Source organism: Microcebus murinus, chromosome 5 (assembly GCF_040939455.1).
Source record: "Microcebus murinus isolate Inina chromosome 5, M.murinus_Inina_mat1.0, whole genome shotgun sequence".
NCBI lineage: Eukaryota > Metazoa > Chordata > Mammalia > Primates > Cheirogaleidae > Microcebus > Microcebus murinus.
The window spans coordinates 101,143,950-101,168,483 of NC_134108.1; the positions used below are offsets into that span (position 1 = coordinate 101,143,950).

A 24,534-nucleotide genomic window follows, 5' to 3' on the forward strand; every position below is an offset into this window, starting at 1 on the left:
GCCTTCCTCTAAGGGCCCTTCTTTCTTTCTTCCTCTCTTTTCTTTCTCTCTCTCTCTCTCTCTCTCTCTTTTTTTTTAAATGGGGTCTGCTTTCTTACCTGGGCTAGAATGCAGTGGCATCATCATAGTGCAAAGGGATCACTTGAGTTCTCAAACCTCCTGGGCTCAAGTGATCCTCCTGCCTCAGCCTCCTGAGTAGCTAGGAGTACAGGTGCATGCCACCATACCCAGCTAATTTTTTGTATATTTTGTGGAGATGGGGTCTTGCTATGTTCCCCAGGCTGATCTTGAACTTCTAGACTCAAGCAATCCTCCCACCTCAGCCTCCCAAAGTGCTGGGATTACACATGTGAGCCACCACGCCTGGCCCTAGTATCTGTTTTGTTAACACATTTCCAACCCTCTTCCACTTGCTTTAGAGATGGGTTTTCTGGCTCAGTGGTCCTCTCCTCAGAGCCTGGAACCAGATGGATGTGAAGATGAGGGGAGGCAGGACAGAACAAACAGGCCAAGTTTACTGAAATTTATGAAAACAAAAATATCCAGGCTGGCCTCCATCCTATAGCATGAAGGGCAAGTCTATGTTCTTCTCACCAGTGCCCACGTAGATGTAGCCATAGTTCTTGGTGCGGGGAGCATGGTAGAAGGTGAGGCCCGGCCAGAGCAGGCTGCGCAGCACCACCAACGCATTGCCTCTCTCCATCTGGATGCTCCAGGACCCTGGGGAGGAGATGGGCCGGAGGTGAGGCCTGGGTGCTGCTGGAGCCCAAGCCCTGCTGGTTTTGCAGAGGCCACTGGCTCCTTGGGTTACACTGGGGAGGGGCAGACAATTTAATTACTCCTCCTGATTGTCTTTTAGCTATTTCACTGCTCGTTAAAACCATGTCCAGAGGAAGGGCAAAGGAAATGAAAAGAGGTGAAAATCAAACCAGTCAGTTTTGTTCCTGACAGCAAGTCTAGCTAAAGGTTGAGTGGCAGAAGAGGCTGAAGCCACAGGCAGAGGGGAATTAGGCTGGGCTAGGGGGACTCTCCAGGCCCTCTCACCCGGTACCAGGGGTAACCACCAGTGATGTTTAGTCCTGGTGTGGTTTGCACCTACTTGCCATTTTTGCTCTCTCTTCCTCAGTCCCAGAAGCCTCTGCTCTGAGATGGATTATACTCGACCGGGGGTTCAAATAGAAGTTTGGCCGATTCAGGCCTCCCAGTCAATGGCCCTTTTTGGCTGCTGGTAGACTGGGGGCCATCCTAAGCGGTAGGGGACTTGGGCTGCCGCTAATGAGCCTTTGTCTGTCCTGGGTTCTGCCCTGGATTTTGCTCTCCCAGACAGGAGCAGCCCAGCCTGGGGCTGAGTTGTGCAGCCATGAGGACTTGGCTGAAAGGGCCTGATCCAGCTCCAGAACCAAGGGAGGGAGCCACTGTGTGGGAGGAAGGAGCCTGGGAAAATCGCCTCTGGATGCAGATCTGGGGCTTCTATTCCCCTGCGCACTGAGGCCTCTCCCGGCCCAGCCAGAAAGGCAAATGCTTTGAAGGTTTTGGTGTTGGACCAGCCAGCCATGCACGGAGAGCTGCTCCGAAGCCTTCATCGGCTGCCAGCTCAGCCCGGCTGCTTGGCTCCCCCTGCCCCAGCTTCCCTCAGGCCACCTCCAAACATGGCCCACCCTGGTCAGTCCACACCCCACTGCCTCACAGCTCAGTCTTCACCACTGGGGGCCACCCTGCATCTGAGAAACCCAACTACCTGGAACCCCTGACCCTCAGCAGCTCAGCCCTGCCCAGGATGTAGTCACCTGCCCAGGTCCAAACCAGAGTTTTGTGGCAACATGTAGGTCGGCTGCCTCTGTCCCAGCCCAGGGAGAAGCCATCTCAGAGCTCACCTTAGCACTGCAGTAGCCAGCACCAAATGCCACCACATATGCATGGGATGATTAAATGGAAGCCACAGTGTAGACCTGTGTCAGCTCCCACAGCCCACGCTGCCTGCCGGACAGCATCAAGTAGAGTCCCTGTGTGACCAGGGTGCTGGCTGGAGCCCTGTCCCTTGGCTTTTCTCTTTGCGCATCTGAGACTCTACCTCGCAGACCTGCCCTCAGAGTTCAGGAGGCCCTGGCCCATTGCCTTTCTGGTCACACATCTCTAGGAAACAGATTGCCTGAGGGAGATGAAGGTGGGGCTGACAAAGTGTTCCTACTACACTGCTCTCAGCCTTTGGCAAGATGCATGGGCCAGGCAGGTATTCCCTCCCTTAGTCACCTCACCAGTGCCCAGAGCAGCATCTAGGGCCAGCTTCTGCAGAGACATAGTCCTTCCCTGCCCTTAAAGCCCATAATCACAGCCCCTTGAACTAAGGCCAGGTTCTGCCTCATTCCTGTCTGCCCACCCAGGTAGGGTGTCTCACAGCCTCCCTGGGCCAGATGCTACCCTGGACAAAATGGAATCCTAGAGGCCACCCACCCAACTAGACCCTTCTCATCAGTCCATTGTCACCAACATTTTGAGTCACCTGAGCAAGGACAGGGGCCTGACCTGCCCTCACACCAGCCTGCTTGCGCTATGGTTTGGCCACCTTGCACCTCCAGTAGATGAGGGGGTGGGGTCTTGGACGATGGCCCAGGCCCATGGGCAGGAGCTCCCACCCAGAGAGCAAGGAGTGACCAGCAGGGGTGCTAGAGTGTGCCCCCACCAGCAGCCAAGCAGGCTGAAGGGTGCTGGTGGGGTACGTCAGCAGCACATGAGGAGCCAGACGGCACTGGGCCCCCCCTTCCCTCCCCCGTGTTCCTATCACACTCCAGTCCTCTCATCGTCCCTGGCTCAGCTGGTCACCTGGGCAACAGATTCTGAACGTGCCATGAGTCACGTAGCATCTACCTGAGGAGCCAGGCACTTGCTGTCACCTTCACCGTCTTTCCTTCTGCGATTGTTGAAAAGGCTGAGCCCAGCCAGCTGTCGTCACCTCCTCTAGGACTCAGGAGAAAAGCCTCCTGCAGCCCTGGTGTTCCAGTTCTCTCCCAAGTCCCCCCAAACCTCCCTTCCTGCCCCCTGCAGCCACTGTTCTCCAGACAATCTGTGTTTTGAGTGTGTGCAGAGCACAAGCTGGTAATCAGGAGGGGGGCCTCTTGCAATTGGCGAAAGTCCTGGATTTCCTGGCCCTGGGGGTCTCACCCACCTTGCTAGTGTGGAAATGTCAGGCTAGGGTATACTTCTAATTAATTCTCCTGCCATCCAGGAGGAAAGGCAGCAAAGCTCTGAGATCAAGACTGAGGGAGAGAGCGGGCCAGGCTGGGGATCTGGACTGTCCAGGGGCAACAGGTGGCTTAAACCCTCTAAGATTGGCACAAAAGAAAATTTTGTCACAAAAGAAAATGGCCATGAGTTCCCAGTGGGGGATCCACCCCCATTCCCCACTGGGGTCACAAGGTAGAGTTAAACCCCCTAGAGGCATGGGGACAGAGGAGGAAGAGTGAAGCACCCCTGGTGCCAATCCCCTACCAAATTGAGGGAAGGGCGCCAGGCCCCCTGGCCCGGAAGGCTGAGCACTCATCAGCCAGGTTCCCAAGGGACTGGGGCAGGAAGAGCCACCTACACACACCCCTAAGGAAGGTTGACCTGCACACCATGTTCCCCACCCCTCTCAATGTTCCTGTCTGGCTCGCCCCTCCACCCCCTTCTCTTTCCTCATCACAACCACCACCAGCTTCCAGAGGCCCTTCCCAGGCAAGTGGGCCCCTTGCTGCCCTCTGCTGCCTGAACTGAGCATTGCTGCTGGGAACTTGGTTGTGACGGAGTCTGTCTGCACTCCGCAGTTCCTCTGCTCCAGTCCAAAGTGCAGCAAGGAGAGGAGCTCCGCCCTCCTGTCCTCTCGCTCAGCTTCCCAGGACATTTGTAAGGCACCTTCTAGTTCATATTTCCCCTTCCCATTCTCTGTTTCATTTGCTCATCCCAAACCTTCACGCTTCTGTGAGGCAAAGGAGGTGTCCATCCTGTCCGAGGGCATCGCAAGTGCCTGGCATGTCGTAGCTGCTCAGTGGCTATCTACTGATGGATTGAAAGGTTGAGAAGTATTGAATGTTGGAATACTACCTAGAAATCTGGCCTCCTGACCTAGGGTTCCACCTATGTCACTTGGCTGTAGCCCAAGATGGCAGAACTCTTAGTTATTGCCCTGTATCCACCAGGAGGATGGTCCTGCCTCTCCTGAACTAGACCATGGCCCCCAAAGCTACCCATTCCCACAAAACTCTGAGATCTCAGGGCATGGCATGACAGCTCATGAGGACATTAATGTCCCCAAGCAAAATCCTTCCCCCTCCTCTCTTTAGGCTGGCCCAGAGACAAGCTGATGAGCTCTGGCCTGCTCCATGGGCACAGAGAGCAGAAGTCCCAGGGACTGCACCAACCTAACCATACCTCGCCTGCTCAGAGGTGACACGAAGTCACCCTGAACAACTGCCTCAGATCTAAAAATGAAACGATGATCCGACCTGGGTAGAAAACAGCTGCCAAGTCCCATCCCTCTAGCCAGTCCTAGTGTCCCAAGGAACTCTTCCTTGAGGTTTTGGGCCCACTTAGCAGCCCAGCCCGGCCTGGCCACCGCCTGCCTGGCAGGGTAGCCTCCCAGCAGCTCATCCTGCTCTTTCCCTGGCTGATGAGAAAGGGAGTCTGGGAGAAAAATCAGGGCTGTCTGCTCTCCCCTGACCATCCACACTTCCACCCCCACACCATGGCCCCCACCAAACCCTCATAAGCAAAAGCTGGGTCTGGAAGGCTTTCTGGACCAAATCTGGCAGGCTCTGAAGGCCCTGAGGCTGCAGAGAGGTTTCTCCAGGTAAGACCAGGAGGCTCCCTGCCCTCAGGACCATGCCCATAGGAAATGCTGGCTCAGCTCCCAGTGCTCCAGCAGCCAGCACAGAGCCCCATGCTGGCGTAGGCTGGGAAGGGCAGCCAGCAGTTGATGCCACAGCCTGGGACCCACCATTAGGGCAGCATGCCTAGGGCCTCAGGCCACTGCACCTTGCCCTCTCCCAGGCCCAGATCCCATTCCTCCCAGAGGCCTAATGAATTCACCAACTGACTGGACACATCAGGGTGCCCCCAGCAGCCTTTAGGAAGACCCCCAAAGCTCCACATCTTACTTCCCCTGCTGCAAGGAGAGACAGCTGCCTTCTGAGTCCCCTTCAGCCCAGATGGCAGGCAGACAGGGCTGATGGTGTTCCTTTAGGAAGACTGTGTGGGCCCCACCCCATCTAGCCAGCTTCAGTCTTGACTACAGAAGACCCTCCTCACCCCTCTCATTGCACAGAGGATGAGGCTTCGTGGGGGAAGAGAAGATGCTGGGCCAGGCCCTGTCACCCAACACGAGGGACAGCTCATCCTCCAGCCCTGGAGCATCCAGCTGCATGCAAGAAGGCTGGGAATGGCTTCCCAGACACTCCCCAAGTCAGGGCATGAGGCTGGTGCCCCTGATTGGGTGAATTAGGAAGACTTCTGTAGGCCAACTCCTCAAGCCCTGGAACTGGGGTCCCATCACTATCACGCCCCTGGCTCCCTTTATCAACAGGGACATGCAGCTCCCTCTGGCTCCTGGCAAGGCTGGGAACAGAGGAGATAAGGGGAGTCTGAGAATTGTGTTTGATGGGTGAGAAATGTCCCAACCCTTATAAATCCATATAAATGCCTCACTGGTCCAGAAGCCCCTCCTATCTGTCATTGCAGGACTGGCCCTGCTCAGGGTGGCTTGACTCACTTGTCCCTCTGTGGTGGAAGCCAGAACAGCCACTCTTTGGTGGCAGCTCCTACCCACTGAGGACCATCACCTGGCACCTGGGTACCACAGTAGCCCTGAAATGCCCTCCTGATCCCGGGCTTGCCCAGCCCCTTCTCCGCCCACTTGTGCACTGCTGCCCCATTATCACAGACCTGCTCATGAGCCCCTGCAGCTCACACTGCCCTGCCTTCTAGGCCCCCCTAGGCTTGCCCCAGCTCATGTCTAAGCACTTTCTGCCCCTAAAAATAATAATTACAGGCATACCTCATTTTACTGTGCTTCGCAGAACTGCATGTTTTTCAAGTTGAAGGTTTGCAGCAATCCTGCATCAAGCTAGTCTGTCAGTGCCATTTTTCCAACAGCATGTGCTCACTTTGTGTCTCTGTGTCACTCTTTGGTAATTCTCACAATTTCAAACGTTTTCATTATTATTATATCTGTTATGGTAATCAGTGATCACTGATGTTACTATTGTAATTGTTTTGGGGTGACGTGAACTGCACCCTCATAAAACAGCAGACTTATTCCGTAAGTGTTGTGTGTGTTCTGACTGCTCCACTGACCAGCTACTTCCCCATCCCCCACTCCTCGGGTCTCCCTATGTCCTGAGACACAACAAAATTGAAATTAGGCCAATTAACAACCCTAAAATGGCCTCTAAGTGTTCAAGTGAAAGGAGTAATCACACATTTCTCACTTTAAATTAAAAGCTAGAAATATTAAGCTTAGTGAAGAAGCCATGTCAAAAGCTGAGATGGGCTGATAGCTAGGCCTCTTGCACCAAACAGCCAAGTTGTGAATGCAAAGGAAAAGTTCTTGAAGGAAATTAAAAGTGCTACTCCAGTGAATGCATGAATGATAAGAAAGCAAAACAGCCTGATTGCCGATATGGAGAAAGTTTTAGTGGTCTGGATAGAAGATCAAACCGGCCACAACATTCCCTTAAGCCAAAGCCTAATCCAGAGCAAGGTCCTTCAATCCCATGAAAGCTGAGAGAGGTGAGGAAGCTGTGAAAGAAAAGTCTGAAGCTAAGAGAGGTTAGTTCATGAGGTTTAAAGAAAAAGGCCATCTCCATAACGTAAAAGCACAAGGTGAAGCAGCAAGTGCTGATGTAGAAGCTTCAGCAAGATCTAGGTAAGATCATTGATGAAGGTGGCCACACTAAACAACAGGTTTTCAATGTAGACAAGCAGCCTTCTATTGGAAGAAGATGCCATCTAGGACTTTCATAGCCCAAGAGGAAAGAAGTCAATGCTTGGTTTCAAAACTTCAAAGGACAGGATGACTCTCTTGTTAAGGGCTAATACAGCTTGTGACTTTAAGTTGAAGCCTATGCTCATTTACCATTATGACAATCCTAGGGCCCTTAAGAATTATGCTAATTCAACTCTGCCTGTGCTTTATAAATGAAACAGCAAAGCCTAGATGACAGCCCATCTGTGTAGAACATGGTTTAATGAATATTTTAAGCCCACCATTGAGACCTACAGATAAGATTCCTTTCAAGGCCGGGCGTGGTGGCTCACGCCTGTAATCCTAGCTCTCTGGGAGGCCGAGGCGGGCGGATTGCTTGAGGTCAGGAGTTCGAAACCAGCCTGAGCAAGAGTGAGACCCTGTCTCTACTATAAATAGAAATAAATTAATTGGCCAAATAATATATATAGAAAAAATTAGCCGGGCATGGTGGCCCATGCCTGTAGTCCCAGCCACTTGGGAGGCTGAGGCAGCAGGATTGCTTGAGCCCAGGAGTTTGAGGTTGCTGTGAGCTAGGCTGACGCCACGGCATTCACTCTAGCCTAGGCAACAAAGCGAGACTCTGTCTCAAAAAAAAAAAAAAAAAAAAAAAAAGATTCCTTTCAAAATACTGCTGTTCATTGGCAATACATCTAGTCACCCAAGACCTCTGATGGAGATGTATAAGGAAATGAATCTAGAATCTGAGGGTATTTTGTCGAAAGAAAAAAATAAAAATAAAAAAAATAAAATAAAAAAAAAAAAGGAGATGAATGCTATTTTCATGCTTACTATCACAACACCCATTCTGCAGCCCATGGATCAAAGAGTAATTTCAACTTCTAAGTCTTACCATTTAAGAAATACATGTTTGGCTGGGCGTGGTGGCTCATGCCTATAATCCTAGCACTCTGGGAGGCCAAGGCAGGAGGATTGCTCAATGTCAGGAGTTCAAAACCAGCCTGAGCAAGAGCAAGACCCCATCTCCACTAAAAATAGAAATAAATTAGTTGGACAACTAAAAATATCTATATATATATATAAAAAAAAATTAGCCAGGCATGGTGGCACAAGCCTGTAGTCCCAGCTACTTGGGAGGCTGAGGCAGAAGGATCGCTTAAGCCCAAGAGTTTGAGGCTGCTGTGAGCTAGGCTGATGCCACGGCACTCTAGCCTGGGCAACAGAGCCAGACTGTCTCAAAAAAATAAATAAATAAAAAAGGAAAACATTTTTGAGGCTGGGCTTGGTGGCTCAAGCCTATAATCCTAGCACTTTGGGAGGCCAAGGCAAGAGGATCGCTTGAGGTTAAAAGTTCAAGAAATACATTTCAGGCTGGTCTGACGGTAGTGAGTTATCTCACTTGATTGTTCACAGTCAGTTACAGATTGAACTCCTTGTTCTACTACTTTCTCCCATCCTCACTACTGGAAAGGAGAAAGAAAAGAAAAGAAAAGAAAAGAAAGGAAAGGAAGGGAAGGGAAGGGAAGGGAAGGGAAGGGAAGGGAAGGGAAGGGAAGGGAAGGGAAGGGAAGGGAAGGGAAGGGAAGGGAAGGGAAGGGAAGGGAAGGGAAGGGAAGGGAAGGGAAGGGAAGGGAAGGGAAGGGAAGGGAAGGGAAGGGAAGGGAAGGGAAGGGAAGGGAAGGGAAGGGAAGGGAAGGGAGAAAAGAAAAGAAAAGAAAGGAAAGGAAAGGAAAGGAAAGGAAAGGAAAGGAAAGGAAAGGAAGAAAAGAAAAGAAAAGAAAAGAAAAGAAAAGAAAGAAAAGAAAAGAAAAGAAAAGAAAAAGAAAGAAAGAAAAGAAGGAAAGAAGGAAAGAAGGAAGGAAGGAGAGGGAGGGAGGGAGGGAGGGAGGGAGGAAAGGAGGAAGGAAGGAGGGAGGGAGGGAGGAAAAGGAGAAGAGAAGAGAAGAGAAGAGAAGAGAAGAGAAGAGAAGAGAAGAGAAGAGAAGAGAAGAGAAGAGAAGAGAAGAGAAGAGAAGGAAAGACATTTCATAAGGCCATAGCTGCCATAGACAGTGAATGAATCCTCTGATGGATCTGGGCAAAGTGAATTGAAAACCCTCTGGAAAGGATTCACCATTCTAGATACTATTAAGAACATTGGGGGCCGGGCGCGGTGGCTCACACCTGTAATCCTAGCTCTCTGGGAGGCCGAGCCGGGCGGATCGTTTGAGTTCAGGAGTTCGAAACCAACCTGAGCAAGAGCGAGACCCCGTCTCTACTATAAATAGAAAAATTAATTGGCCAACTAATATATATAGAAAAAAATTAGCCGGGCATGGTGGCGCATGCCTGTAGTCCCAGCTACTCGGGAGGCTGAGGCAGGAGGATTGCTTGAGCCCAGGAGTTTGAGGTTGCTGTGAGCTAGGCTGATGCCATGGCACTCACTCTAGCCTGGGCAACAAAGCGAGACTCTGTCTCAAAAAAAAAAAAAAAAAAAGAACATTTGGGGCCGGGCGTGGTGGCTCATGCCTGTAATCCTAGCACTCTGGGAGGCTGAGGTGGGAGGATCGATCAAGGTCAGGAGTTTGAAACCAGCCTGAGCAAGAGTGAGACCCCATCTCTACTAAAAATAGAAAGAAATTAATTGGCTAACTAAAATATATGTAGATCCAGGCTGGAAAGGAAAAAATTTTATAATAAAAAAATTTAAAAAATATATATATATATATAAAAAATTAGCCAGGCATGGTGGTGCATGCCTGTAGTCCCAGCTGCTCAGGAGGCTGAGGCAGGAGGATCGCTTGAGCCCAGCAGTTTGAGGTTGCTGTGAGCTAGGCTGACGCCACAGCACTCTAGCCCAGGCAACAGAGTGAGACTCTGTCTCAAAAAAAAAAAAAAAACATTTGAACATGGGGTGAGGTCACAATATCACCATTAACAGGAGTTTGAATGAAGTTGATTTTAACCCTCATACATGACTTTGAGGGGTTCAAGACTTCAGTGGGAGAAGGAGCTGCCGACGTGGAAACAGCAAGAGAACCAGAATTAGAGGTGGAGCCTGAAGATGTGACTGAATGCTGCGATCTCATGATCAAACTGAATGATGAGGAGCTGCTGCTTATGGATGAGCAAAGAAAGTGGTTTGTTGAGGTGGAACCTACTCCTGGTGAGATGCTGTGAACATTGTTGAAGTGACAACAAAAGATTTAGCATATTACATAAACTTAGCTGATAAAGCAGTCGCAGGGTTTCAGAAGACTGACTCCAATTCTGAAAGAAGTTCTACTGTGGGTAAAACGCTATCAACTAGCATCTCACGCCACAGAGAAATCTTTCATGAAAGGATGAGTCCATTGACGCAGCAAACTTGACTGTTGTGTTAATTTGAGAATTGCAACAGCCACCCCAATTTTCAGCAGCCACCACCCTGACCGGTCAGCAGCCATCAATACTGAGGCAAGACCCTCTTAGTAGAAAAAAGATTATGACTCACGCTTTTTTAGCGCTAGCTGCGCCCCCTCCTGCTCCTCCCACTGCAGCTGCTGCCCTGAGTCACTGCCCCCTGCTGCCCCGAGTCACTGCCAGAGTCACTGCGGCAGCTGGGGCCACCTGGTTCCCGTACTACCTACCGGTATTTGGAGATCTTAACAACACAGCAGACATTGACAACAAAGAACAGTGTGAACTTGATCAAGATTTGGATGATGTTGAAGAAGTAGAAGAAGAAACTGGTGAAGAAACAAAAATCAAAGCGTGTCAGCTGACTGTTCAGATGATGCGAAATCCTCAGATTCTTGCAGCCTTTCAAGAAGGACTTGATGGTCTGGTAGAAACACCAACAGGATACACTGAAAGCTTGCCTAGGGTAGCTAAAAGGCGAGTGAATGTTCTCAAAAACCTTCAAGTTAAATGTGCACAGATAGAAGCCAAATTCTATGAGGAAGTTCATGATCTTGAAAGGAAGTATGGGGCTCCCTATCAGCCTCTACTCGATAAGCGGTTTGAGATTATTAATGCAGTTTATGAACCTACGGAAGAAGAATGTGAATGGAAACCAGATGAAGACGACGAAATTTCTGAGGAGCTAAAAGAAAAGGACAAGATTGAAGAGGAGAAAAAAGGATGAAGAAAAAGAAGATCCCAAAGGAATCCCTGAATTTTGGTTGACTGTTTTGAAGAATGTTGACTTGCTCAGTGAGATGGTTCGGGAACATGATGAACCTATTCTGAAGCATTTGAAAGATAATTAAAGTGAAGTTTTCAGATGCCGGCCAGCCAGTGAGTTTTGTCTTAGAATTTCACTTTGAACCCAATTAATATTTCACAAATGAAGTGTTGACAGAGACATATAGGATGGGGTCAGAACCAGATGATTCTGATCCCTTTTCTTTTGATGGACCAGAAATTATGGGCTGTACAGGGTGCCAGATAGACTGGGAAAAAGGAAAGAATGTCACTTTGAAAACCATCAAGAAGAAGCAGAAACACAAGGGACGTGGGCCAGTTCGTACTGTGACTGAGACAGTTTCCAATGACTCTTTCTTCAGTCTTTTTGCGCATCCTGAGGTTCCTAAGAGTGAGGATCTGGAAGATGGCGCCGAAGCTATCCCTGCCGCGGACTCTGAAACCGGCCACTTTTTACGTGAACGTACAATCCCAAGATCAGTGTTATACCTCACTGGAGAAGCTACTGAAGATGACGACGATGATTATGATGAAGAAGGTGAAGAAGCGGATGAGGAAGGGGAAGAAGAAGGAGATGAGGAAAATGATCCAGACTACGACCCGAAGAAGGATCAAAACCCAGCAGAGTGCAAGCAGCAGTGAAGCAGGATGTACGCGGCCTTGAGGATAATCTGCACCGTAATAGCCTAAACACAACTATTGTTTACTCACACCCTTATGTTTTTGTATTTTCTTGGTAGACTCAGTAACTTTTTTTTAAAGAACAGGAGCTGATATTTAAAGACCAATTTGTTCTACCTAACATTTTAACTATGGTTTTTCTGCCAGGTATGTTGAAGGCACAAATTATTTCACGTGTGTTCATTCATTGATACATAGTTTAGTTCTTCTGGAATGTTTTCATCATATAGCTATTGGAGTACAGCTATTAAAATTAATAACTATTAAATGAAACAAATTTTTCCCCTAATTTTTTCCTCGAAGAACCAAAGTATTTCTTCAGCTGTTTGTTGCATGGGGTTAAGTCCGCTTGCATTGGCTGTGCCTTTCATTATTTTGTTATAGAAATGCAGTGACATAAACTAAGGCAATTCATCATTAAAAAAAAAAATTTGGTGAATCAACTATATGGTTAAGAATTTCCAGCCGGGCGCGGTCGCTCACGCCTGTAATCCTAGCACTCTGGGAGGCCGAGGCGGGCAGATTGCTTGAGGTCAGGAGTTGGAAACCAGCCTGAGCAAGAGCAAGACCCCGTCTCTACTATAAATAGAAAGAAATTAATTGGCCAACTAATACATATATAGAAAAAATTAGCCGGGCATGGTGGCACATGCCTGTAGTCCCAGCTACTTGGGAGGCTGAGGCAGGAGGATTGCTTAAGCCCAGGAGTTTGAGGTTGCTGTGAGCTAGGCTGACGCCATGGCACTCACTCTAGCCTGGGCAACAAAGTGAGACTCTGTCTCAAAAAATAACAAAAATAAAAAATAAATTAAAAAAAAATAATTTCCAGTAAGACCATACCCAATAACTATTAGGTTCTTACTGGATTTCCATATTTTAGGTGACACAGTTAACTATAAAGAAACTTAACTCATAATACAGTTATTAGAACCACAGGGAGGTGAATAAAACCTAGGCTTTCCAAAAGTTAGCCTGATATTATTTAACTGTACTTTTAAATTTAACTTCCATTAACTAAGTATCTTTTCTTTGTGGTAGGGTCTGCCTTCTGCTTCCCTGGAAAGGATGAATTTACATCTTTTGTCAAGCCTATTTCAAGTGTTTTGTTGTTGGTTGTTTGTTTGCTTGTTTTTGTTTTTTTTTTGCAGCCTAAAATAAAATTGTCAAATACACTTTAAAAAAAAAAAAGATATGACTCACTAAATGTTCACAAGATTGTTAGCATTTTTAGCAATGAAGTATGTTTTCATTAGGGTATGTAGTTTTTCTTTAGACATAATGCTATTTCATATTTAATAGACTATAGAATAGTGTACACATAACTTTTATATGCACTGGGAAACCAAAAAAAATTTGTGCAATTCACTTCATTGTGGTACTCACTTTATTGCAGTGGTCAGGAACCAAACCCATAATAGCTCCAAAGTATACCTATATTCATATTTATTCGAGTCCTTACTGTGTATTAGGCACTGTTGCAAGTACTTTGTATGTGTGTATGAGTTAGCTCATATAATTCTCATAACAACCCTAATGAGATAACAAATACCAATCTCCCCCTTTTAGAAACAAGGAAACTGAGGCACGAGGAAATTGGAGGGACTTGCCCAAAGTCACACAGCTAGTGAGTGGCTGAATCAGGATCCCAGCCCAGGCTGTCTGATTCCAGAGCCCTTGCCAGCCCACCCCCATCCTGAGTTCCAGCCCAGCTGTGCTGCTTGGTGCTCCTCAGGAGTGTTTCCCCTAGTGGGGGGGGGGGGGGGAGAGGTGACCATGGTCCTGTCATTCCCACTGGTGTTTAAAAGGAAATACCATCTACTTGACACCGCAGTTAATGCCATCGTCCTGGAGTCTAACACTCTAACACTTACTGTGTCCTGGAGTTTAACTCTCAGAACCTTTGTTTCTTCTTCTGTAAAATGGGAATAATAATAATATCCACCTCATAGGCTAGCTGTGAAGACTAAAATAAGATAAGGCACAGCAAGGGCTGAGTACAGTGCCTGGCACACAGTAAGTGGTGTGGTGTCACTACTTTTATGAGTTAGTTATTATTATTGTCATTATCGTTGCCATCCTCATCATCAGATCCCTCTCGTTCTCAGAAACACCCAACATGGGAGGGAAAGAAGATGGGCACTGAGTCCGTGCCTTGGGCTTGGCCCCCAATCACCTAGAACCTGGCACCTGTCTTGGGTTAGCATCCTATGACATGCTCTTCTCTACTGGTGAAGCTCAAGGGAAAGAAATGAGGTCTTGGTGGCCTTGCCAACAACTTCTGGGTTTGTGCCTGGGCCAGGTGGGCCCTGCAGCACAAGAAGTCCCATGAAGCTGTGTTTTAAGATTAAAAAGTACCACACATGGCCAGGCCAGCCTGAGCAAGAGTGAGACCCCACCTCTACTAAAAATAGAAAGAAATTAATTGGCCAACTAAAGATATATAGAAAAAATTAGCCAGGCATGGTGGCGCATGCCTGTAGTCCCAGCTACTCGGGAGGCTGAGGCAGAAGGATCACTCGAGCCCGGGAGTTTGAGGTTGCTGTGAGCTAGGCTGATTGCCACGGCAATCTAGCCCAGGCAACAGAGTGAGACTCCATCTCAAAAAAAAAAAAAAGTACCACACATGTAACAGAAAGCAAATGTACAGAACTCATTTCCTTAGCAGGTGGCTTACTATTCAGCCAACCAATACCCACTTATTGAATACCATGTGCCAAGCATCAGATAGAACCCCAAAACTAAGAGTTGAGATGCATGTGTCTGGTATAGAACCCCAAAACTAAGAGTTGAGATGCATGTGGCTGGTATTTTCAGGGATGTTCTCACAGATGTTTGGGAGAAGATTCCCAATCTGTCTCCATTCAACACTGCTATGAAAATCAAGAGACACTGAGATATTTCCTTTCTATGGAAGCATATGGAAAACAATCCTACCTTTTGCCATTTGAAAATATTAACCGAGTTTCTACTATGAGCTGGGGAAGCCCCACCCTCAAGAACCCATGGGGAACCACCAATTCCCACCCAGGGCCTTGGTTCCAGTCTCAGAGGAGAATGGCAGGTGGCATGGCCCACTGCTCTGACCTGGGGGCAGATCCATGTCCTTGAGTTAATAGACTTTTACCTTTGGGGATGTCATGCTCCAAGGAGTCCATGAAATCCAGGGAGGGGTCCAGATCAGCCTTCTCAAGCAAGGTCTTATTCTTCAGATCAACAGGCTCTCTGAAGTGGAAGTAGGAACTGAGCTTCTTGGCCTCAGACAAGGACAGTCCTAGAAAGGGGTGGCAGGAAGAAAATGGTCAGCCCCACACCCAGAGGCCCCTTTCTCTCTGTATTGGGATCACATGGAGGGGCTTGCAAAGGACTCGGTCAACCACTGACAAGAGAACTGAAGGGAGGAGAGGGATTACTGTTTTCTCAGTCCAAACTTGGCCTGGATCCTGCAATCAAGAGTCCATGGAGGCCAGGCAAGGTGGCATGTGCCTATAGTTCCAGCTACTTGGGAGGCTGAGGCAGGAGGATCGATTGAGGCCAGGAGTTTGAGGCCAGCCTGGACAACATAGGGAAAACTCATCTCTTTAAAAATAAAAAATTTAAAAAGTCCAAGGAGAAGGGAGGTGGGAAAGGCAGGTGGCCTACACTCATGTAAAGCCATAGGAACCAAGCAACCATGTGCTCTCCCATCCCCTCAGGCAGAAGAGAGTCAGGGTCCAGTGACTCACTGGTTCCAGGTCATCAGGCACATTCTCCCAGGTGATAGGGCCACAGCTACTCCTTCTGCAAGGAAGTAGGCTGGTTCCCTCAAACTCCCAGACATATGTCTGACTACACTTGGGAAGAGACACCTTCCTGCCCTTCCTGCCCTTCCTGCCCTTCCTGCCCTCGAGAGGGGCCCCAGAGAACTCGCCTTCAAAGGTCCGATTGACATGGGTGGGTCCGAAAGGAGTTTTGAAGAGGGCACCCCGGGGGATGATGGCCACAGTCTTGTCAATCTGGTCGATGACGGACACCAAGCGGGTCTCTTCCTTGATCTGGATCTGAGGAAACAGGAGAGGAGCCTTCCAGCCAGGGCGCCCATTCAGCCCATCTCACCCAAGTCACCACAGTGTAGACACCAGGGCCACAAAGACCACACTGGGCAAGCCCTTCCTATCCAGATTTTGTTTCTTTCTTTTTTCTTTTTATTTATTTATTTATTTATTTATTTATTTATTTATTTATTTTTTTTTTTTTTTTTTTTTTTTTTTTTGAGACAGAGTCTCGCTTTGTTGCCCAGGCTAGAGTGAGTGCCGTGGCGTCAGCCTAGCTCACAGCAACCTCAAACTCCTGGGCTCGAGTGATCCTTCTGCCTCAGCCTCCCGGGTAGCTGGGACTACAGGCATGCGCCACCATGCCCGGCTAATTTTTTTTTTATATATATATCAGTTGGCCAATTAATTTCTTTCTATTTATAGTAGAGACGGGGTCTCGCTCTTGCTCAGGCTGGTTTTGAACTCCTGACCTTGAGCAATCCGCCCGCCTCGGCCTCCCAAGAGCTAGGATTACAGGCGTGAGCCACAGCGCCCGGCCCTTTTTATTTATTTATTTTTTAATTGGTGATAAATACAGGTGGTATGATATTCAAAACTATATTTAAAAAAAAAAAAAAAATCAGCCCTTCTCTCACCCCAGTCCCCAACCCCCTAGTGGCCCTCACTGGGGATAACCACCATGAACAGTTTCTTAGGTTCTCTTCCAGAAGCATACCATCCCATCATCAAGTCATCAAGTTTAAATGATGCTTATTTCACCTTTTTAAAATATAAAAGCAATTATGCTCACTGTAGAATAAATAGTTGGATAATATAGAAAGACACACCTAGGAGAATTAAAACCACTCATAATCCCACCTCCTAAGGATAATCACTGGTAACATATTGATACATTTCCTTCTGCTCTCTTTTTCTATGCCTATATTTAAAGCAAAATTAGAGTCACAGTTTACACTGTTTCATATCCTGCTCTTTGGTGTAACATTATTTCCCAGGCATTTCCCCATATTATTACCTTTTTATACAGATAAAATTTGGTTACAATTAATGTTAGGTGCCCGGCCCACTTAATATTACTTGTAACCTGTAATATTAATACAGGTGACTCATGCCTGTAATCCTAGCACTCCGGGAGGCCGAGGTGGGACAGCTCAGGAGTTTGAGACCAGCTTGAGCAAGAACAAGACCCATCTCTATTTTAAAGAAAAAAAAAAAAACAATTAATATTAAGGACAACCTTGAACAAAAGGACTTCATAGAGATGTCTGGGGAAAAGCCTACTTGGCAAGGAAAACATGCCAACAGAGGCTTCCACAGAATCACTGAGCCACCTACTTCCCCTGAGCTGCCAAATTGAATGATTTACAAAGGAGAGATGGAAACCGAGCTATAGTAAGTGCCTAGGCCAGGAGCTTTGAATATGTCACCTCATGTAATCTGCAAAGCCTGCAAAGTAAATATCTCAGTTTTACAGAAAATAAAACTCAGGAGATGAAGTGTTTCAGGTGGGAGGGAACAGGGGTTGCAGCTGAGCCTCACAGACCTAGGCCCAGACTTTTGGCACCAACCAGGTTCAAGTGCAGAGGCTGGGTTTCAAATTCTGGGCTTGTCTAGTTGTAAAACTTGGGCTCCGTGGCCAGGCGTGGTGGCTTATACCTGTAATCCTAGCCCTCTGAGAGGGCCAGGCAGGCCTTCAAGGTCAGGAGTTCGAAACCAGCCTGAGCAAGAGTGAGACCCATCTCCACTATAAATAGAAAGAAATTAATTGGCCAACTAAAAATATATAGAAAACATTAGCGGGGCGTGGTGGCACATGCCTGTAGTCCCAGCTGCTCGGGAGGCTGAAGCAGTAGGATTGCTTGAGCCCACGGCATTCACTCTAGCCTGGGCAACAAAGCGAGACTCTGTCTCAAAAAAAAAAAAAAAAAAAAGAAAGAAAAGAAAAACACTTGGGCTCCTTACTTGTTGCCCTAGTAATTCCACTTCTAGGAATTGATCTTTCTGATAAAGTGCACACACTGAAAATGATGTCTGTAGGAGGTCATTCATTACGACACTCTTTGTCAGAGCTAAAACTTGGAAACCTATATTTCCATGAATAAGACACTGGCTATTGTGGTATACTCCCACAATGGTATAAAGAATGGGAAGGCTCTTTAAGGCACTGATATAGAAAAATCTCCAAAATACGTTGTTAAGTTTAAAAAGCAAGGTGTAGAACTGTATGTATGACATGCTGACAGTTGTTTTGTTTTGAGACAGAGTCTCACTCCATTGCTCTGAATAGAGTGCTGTGGCATCATCATAGCTCACAGCAACCTCAAACTCCTGGGCTCAAGCAATCCTGCTGCCTCAGCCTCCCGAGTAGCTGGGACTACAGGTGTGCTCCACCATGCCCGGCTAATTTTTTCTATTTTCAGTAGAGATGGGGTCTTGTTCTTGCTCAGGCTGGTCTCAAACTCCTGAGTTCATACAGGCATCCCGCCTCGGCCTCTCAGAGTGCTAGGATTACAGGCGTGAGCCACTGTGCCCTGCCATTCATTTTGTTTGTTTTTTAAGGTGAAAAGAGACTGTGTATAGGTAAGGTGTCTACCAAGGTTTGTACCTGCACAGAATGTCTCATCCTGAATGTGAATTCAAACTCCTACAGATAATTGTTACAGTGCAGATTTCTGATGCTGGGGCCCAAGATTCTGCATTTCTAACTCCTAGGACATGGCGTTGCTTCTGATCCAGACTGCACTTGGACTAGAAAGATTTGGATACACATACATATGTGTGTGCTCTCTCTCTCTCTCTCTCTCTCACACACACACACACACTTACACATGCAAAATAGTTACATTAATGTCCCCCAGAAAGAGGACCTGTGTGACTGGTAGACAGAGACGGGAGGAAAATTTACTATATTCCTTTTGTTAACCTTTGAGTTTTGAACCATGTGGGTATATTATGTAGTAAAATGAAAACTGATACTACATTATAAGAGCCTGTGCACATCCCCCGACCCCAGAGTGCAGCACAAGCCTCACTCTTCCCAGCCCCTCACCCCAGAGCCAGGCTTCCACAAGAGCTGCCCCTCCACTCTCTTCTCACGGCTGCTCAGGAGCGATGTGCACCTGGGCAAGTCACTTAACCTCCCTAAAACCTCAGTGTCCTCCTCTCTACCACCTGGAAAGTAACGTACCAACTTCATAGAGGTGTACAGACTCAAAGAGATGATACAGGCGCAGTACACAGTGCCTGGCACACCCAGGTGCTCCATACCCAGCTTGGCAGTAGTGAAGGTCACTATAATAGTAGCCATTGCCACAATTTCTACTGGGCTGAGTTTTGTACGGCCCAGGCCCTCTTTGTTCAGGCCCTCCTCCCCCTCTCCTCCTGGTCACTCACCACTACTTCTTCTTCAAAGACCTTTTCACCTTCGTTCACCTTCTGCAGCTCAGTGTGTTCATACTCATGTGAGGGGTCCCCCATGAAGCGGCCCTTCACCACAGCCGTCTGCGCCACCATCTCCTCTGTGGCAGGGGGCAAGAGGCTCCACTCCATGCAGTTCAGGCTGCCAACGACATCCACACTGTCCCTGGATTCCAACTCCCGGCACTACCCAATTCTTCCCGCCACCTTCCCCTCCCCCTAGTGGGTGAGGCCCAAGAGAAGCTGTTGGAGTTCCCACCTTTCCTCCCAACACTGTTTCAAGGCCCTAAGAATCCCTAAGGGCCCGTGGTGCACCCCACCCTCATACATGATGGAAATGCAATTTTATTTTTTTAAAGGTTACAAAGTTTCATATATGCTGAAATTAAATGATCGTCTGCCTAAATACCTAGACCCTGGAATTCTGAGTTTCTGAAAGCTGAATTTTACTCAATTGTGAGCACCCCTGGTTTGGTGGCCTCTAAATTCATACTCAGCCTGCCTACTGAGCCAACAGCACAGCCACTGCCTCCCATTTCTCAGGAAGCCCAGCCTTGGCTCAAGGATCTCTCCTCCGCTGAGGTCTGCAGGAGCACTCACCGAGCCCTGTCTGGTCCCTTCTTTCTCACTCCCCGCCAGGAGAGGGGTCCGCCCACTCTTCTCTAATACCCTCCAGGCCTGAGTCCCCAGCCTGGTCTCTACTCATCTTCCTGCCCTTTACTCTCCACTGGTTCAATCTCAACATAAAAGCTGCTCAGCCTGCTAAAACGACTGCCCTCAAATCCATGTCCCATGCTTTTCCTATCCTTTCCTCTCTCTTCCCCAGCTCTGAACAATAATCTCAGAACAATTTCTCCTGCAGAAGCCTTTCCTCCCTCTCTCTTTCACTCTTCAGCCCTCTGCACCATGATTTCTGCCCCCACCATGCTTGGGAGAAGGCTATTGAGGATACCTAACAGCCAATAGATGCACCTCCATTTCTATTTCCTCTCATATCTCCCTTCTTCTTCCTCCAGTGCCTTAAGTATATCCAGGGAATATTCTCATCCCTCTTTTCTCTCTGCAGTTTTATCCACCTGCCTTCTAGAGTCCCAGCTACTGCCATTGGTACCCGGAATCCAACCACTTCTCACCACCGCCACCGCTTCCACCTTGGCCCAAGCCACCATTCCCTCTGCCTAGACATTGTAGTAGACCCCTCGTTGGTCTTCCTGCTGCCACATCTACTTCCCCTTCAGACTAGTCTCCACCCAACTGTTCAGACCTAACTTCAGATCATGTCAGTCCTCCATGCAGAACCTCCAATGGCTTCCCATTCAGCCAAGTCTTATAACACCCCACAAGGCCCTGCAGATTGTTTCCCACTCTTTACCTCTCTGATCTCATGTCCTGCAATGCTGCCCCTCACGAATTCTTCTCTAGCCACACTAGTCTCTATGAGGTTCCACAAACACACTAAGCACACACCTGCCCCAGGGCCTCTGCACTTGTCTGAAATTCAGATATCCACATAGCTCTCTCCCTCAGTCACTTCAGGTGTCTTCTCAAATGTTACCTTATCAGAGAGGCCACCCCTGAGCACCCTATTTAAAATAGTACTCCACGCTGTATTCTCTATCTCCCTTAGCACTTAACACATCTGACATATAACAGATGTGTATTTTTATCTATCTGTCTCCCCTTCCCTGCTCCCCAACACACACTACAATGTAAGCTCCATGAAGATGAGGACTTCATTTGCCACTGAATTCCTGGTACCCAAATCAATGCTTAGTACATAGTAGCATATAGTAGGTGCTCAGCAAATACTTATAAAATGAAATGAATCCCAAATCTCTATCTTTAGTCTGACTTTTTCTTCTGGACTCCAAATCTGTACTTTATTTTCATTTTTAATTTTTTTATAATTTATAAATTTTTATCTTTTCATTTTACTTTTTTTAAATTAAATAATTTATTTATTCTGAGTCAGAGTCTCACTCTGTTGCTTGGGCTAGAGTGCTGTGGCATCAACCTAGCTCACAGCAACCTCAAACTCCTGGGCTCAAGGCATCCTTCTGTCTCAGCCTCCCGAGTAGCTGGGACTACAGGCATGTGCCACTATGCCCGGCTAATTTTTTTCTATATATTTTTAGTGGGCCAATTAATTTCTTTCTATTTTTAGTAGAGATGAGGTCTCGCTCTTGCTCAGGCTGGTTTTGAACTCCTGACCTTGAGAGATCCGCCTGCCTGGCCCTCCCAGAGTGCTAGGATTACAGGCGTGAGCCACCCCGTGCCCAGCCTATTTATTTTTCTTATATAATAAAAATGTTCATGTCTTTAGAAATTTTTTTATTTTAATTTTTTTATAATTTATAATTTTTTATCTTTTCATTTTACTTTTTTATTTATTTTTCTTATATAATAAAAGCAGATCTGTACTTTAATACACCGTCTTAACACCTCGTCCCCAGGCACCTCACACCAAATTCACTATGTCTGCCTTAGCCCTGTTCCCTGAAGTGTCTCCCAGTGAGTAGTGGCACCACTTACTCAGCTGCCTAAGCTGGAAAGAGGGGTCAGCCTTGACCTCTCCTTTACCAGCACCCTCATTCAATCAGTCACAAGGCCTGCCAATTCTACCACTTAAATCTTTCCAACCCATGCCCTCCTCTCCATTTCCTCAGCTACCTATTCCTTTCAGGCCCCTTCATCTGGACACAAGGGATCCAAAGTGCTCACTGCACTTCCAAGCCATTCTGCCCACTCGGACTGAGCAGGCTCTTCTTGCTTAAAGCCCCTCAGGAGCTCCCCATGGCCTTGGGACAAAGTTCAAACCCCTCAGCCTCCCCTCGGTCCTATACAACACCCTACACTGCCACTGTCACGTTACCTACTGCTAGTTTCCCAAACACTCCAGGCCTTCTCCAGACACCAAGAGTTTGTAGAACTGTTCCCTCTAACTTGCATGCCTTTCCCCAACACCTGCCTGGAGAACTGCTGCTCATCTTTCAGAACTCAATGCAAGTTACTCCCCTAGTGATCTTACTCAGCTGTTCTCTAGAAGAATGCCAACCTTGGTCCCTTTTTGTGTACACCTCTGTTCTAGTTTTACTGCATTGTGCTGTAATTGCTGAGTGACACATCTGACCCCCTCCCTAGAATGTGAATAACTCGGAGACAGAGGTGCGGTCTTAGCCATCTTTGTAACCTCAAGTCTACGACAGGATGCATCCAGTGAATGTTGGGTTGATACATGGATAGATAAATGAGGACTTTAATTACCTGTAGCCTGCATGGACTGCTTTATAAGGTTGTAAGCTCCCCCATGGCCAGGAGTAGTCAAAAAGAGGATGGATAGTCCTGTACGGTAGTGTACAGGGAATTCTCCCCAGTTCTACACCCTTTCTTTCCCCATTCCGCATTCGTTCTCTACTTCCAAGAGGCCTACTGCTGCATGGTAGCCGACAACTCCATCAGAGATGCTTCAGGACCTGCTTCCTAAGAGCACCATGGCACCTCCAGGCGTCTGACCCTTCTCCAAACTGAGCCCTTCAGAATGCCAGGCCCAGCACCTGGCTCGCACCTGGCTTCTTCTCCAGATCTGCATCCTCCAGGAACTTTCCCCTAGCTCCACTTTCGTTCCTGTCCCTGCCTCTGTTGTAAAGCCGGCGGCATCTAAGTTTCTCTTGGCACCCCAGGCCGACAACGCGCCCTCCCAGACCCCTGCCCTCTCGGACCACGCCCATTCGCTTCCCCGCCCATTCAGGCTCCGCTCTGGCCTCGAGTTCACACTTCCCAGCCCCGCCCCTTTCCGCAACCCTCCCGTTTCCGCCCCAGGCCCCGCCCCTCAGACCCATCCCACTCCATCCGCCTCAGATCCCGCCCACCGGCCTCCTGGACCCCGCAAGCCCCGCCCCTTTGGAGTTCTACGCGCTGCCCAGCCCTCCCCTGCCTCCAGGTGGCCGCCCCTCCCATCTTCCTGCGGCGTCGCCCCAGCCCGGGTGCCGCCTCCACCTGTAGAGTGTCTTGCGCGGTGCGAGCTGATCCTCGCTCACCCCCTGTGCGATGTAGTAATCGGAGACCAGGCCGAGGATGCGGCCCCAGAAAAGGACCCGATCATAGCGGTAGTCGCGCTTAACCAGCATAAGGGAAGTGAGCAGCGAGGCCCGACGGTCCGGGCCGAGGCCTTGCCCACTGCCCGACGCCAGCTCCAGCGACAGCAGGAGGCCCTCGGCGTCCATCAGGCCAGCGGCTCTGCTCAACGACCACTGGGTTGCTAAGCGAAGCCGTCTCCATGGAGACCCAAGCCCCGCCTTTCCGTCTGCAGGAAGCTGGCTTCCACCCTTCCGACTGCCTTCTGATCAGCTCTCCTTCCCACGGAACCCTTCCTAAAGCCAGGGCACACACTAGGCCGCTCCCTCTTCCTTTCCGGAATTTGAGATGGCCTGGTTTCTCCTACTATAGGTAGGCCACTGTGTGGAGTTGGAGGTCCCAACCCAGCCCAATTCCATGGATATTTGGTTCTTCTTGGAGCCCTTTCATAGTCGACATTTATTGAGTCCTCAATGTAATGCAGTGAGAGCTTAGAAAGAAAAACAATACAAGACCCCGACAATGGCATTGTATTATTTCACCCCTGTCACATCACTTCTTGGCTTTGGAATTATCTGTGAAAATTTTGAGATTCCTCCCGGCTCTAAAAGTCTAAGATTCTGACACTCTCCACCAGCCCCCCACACCAAGCCAAGTCTTACAGAATGAGGTCCATCCATTCGATTCTCTTTGGTCTTCATCAGGTGTCTCTCTCTTTTTTTTTTTATCAACCCCTCCCATAGCACTATTCTAAGTGACAAATGAAGACCTAGGCAATGAGGCAAGGTATAGGCCACCTTGGAAAAGGAGGGCATGGAGAGGGGTACAAAAGACATTTACAGACTACACTTTCCCATCAACTACTGCACACAACTGTTGCTATTTGATCCAAATGGTAGCAACAGATAAAAGGCTAGAACCTCACTGCAGCTGGGGCTCTTCACTCCCTGGGCTAGAGACTATTTCTTCACCTCTTAAGTCCCCAGCCAAGAACAAACATAAGTAGGCTCCTCAGCAAGCCTGTTGCCAGGGAAGGAGATGGGCTTTATTGTTAATATTATTATAATAATTGATCTTTTCATCTCTGGATTTCTTTGAAGAGGACTCATGAAATCAGAATGAATTGGGCCCCAATGCCAAACCAATAGAGAAATGTCTAAATTACCCCAATGACTAATTTATTTTTATCGTCTAGGCGCTGTTTATGAAGGC

The 24,534-nt window shown here is 48.1% G+C and overlaps 1 protein-coding gene and 1 pseudogene across 1 annotated transcript; one reads left to right on the forward strand and one right to left on the reverse strand.

The window, feature by feature from the left end:
• Positions 1 to 503: 503 nt before the first annotated feature.
• RSPH9 (radial spoke head component 9) lies at positions 504 to 24,333 on the reverse strand. Its single transcript, XM_012773089.3, has 5 exons — positions 23,245 to 24,333; positions 19,225 to 19,390; positions 15,708 to 15,837; positions 14,925 to 15,071; positions 504 to 720 (listed from the first exon to the last, which is right to left on the reverse strand). The coding sequence occupies exons 1-5, from the start codon at positions 23,469 to 23,471 to the stop codon at positions 560 to 562; spliced, it is 831 nt and encodes a 276-aa protein (XP_012628543.1). The 5' UTR covers positions 23,472 to 24,333; the 3' UTR covers positions 504 to 559.
• LOC105875806 (nucleosome assembly protein 1-like 1 pseudogene) lies at positions 10,265 to 12,967 on the forward strand (annotated as a pseudogene).
• Positions 24,334 to 24,534: the final 201 nt, after the last annotated feature.

Bases quoted from the DNA above. Each gene is read 5' to 3' on its own strand.
- RSPH9 (XM_012773089.3), bottom strand. From the start codon at position 23,471: ATGGACGCCGAGGGCCTCCTGCTGTCGCTGGAGCTGGCGTCGGGCAGT. The intron at 15,072-15,707 runs GCGAGTTCTCTG...ACCCCTTTCTAG, and splicing joins TGTCAATCGGACCTTTGAAG to GACTGTCCTTGTCTGAGGCC. The intron at 721-14,924 runs GTAAAAGTCTAT...TCTCCTCCCCAG, and splicing joins GGAGCATGACATCCCCAAAG to GGTCCTGGAGCATCCAGATG.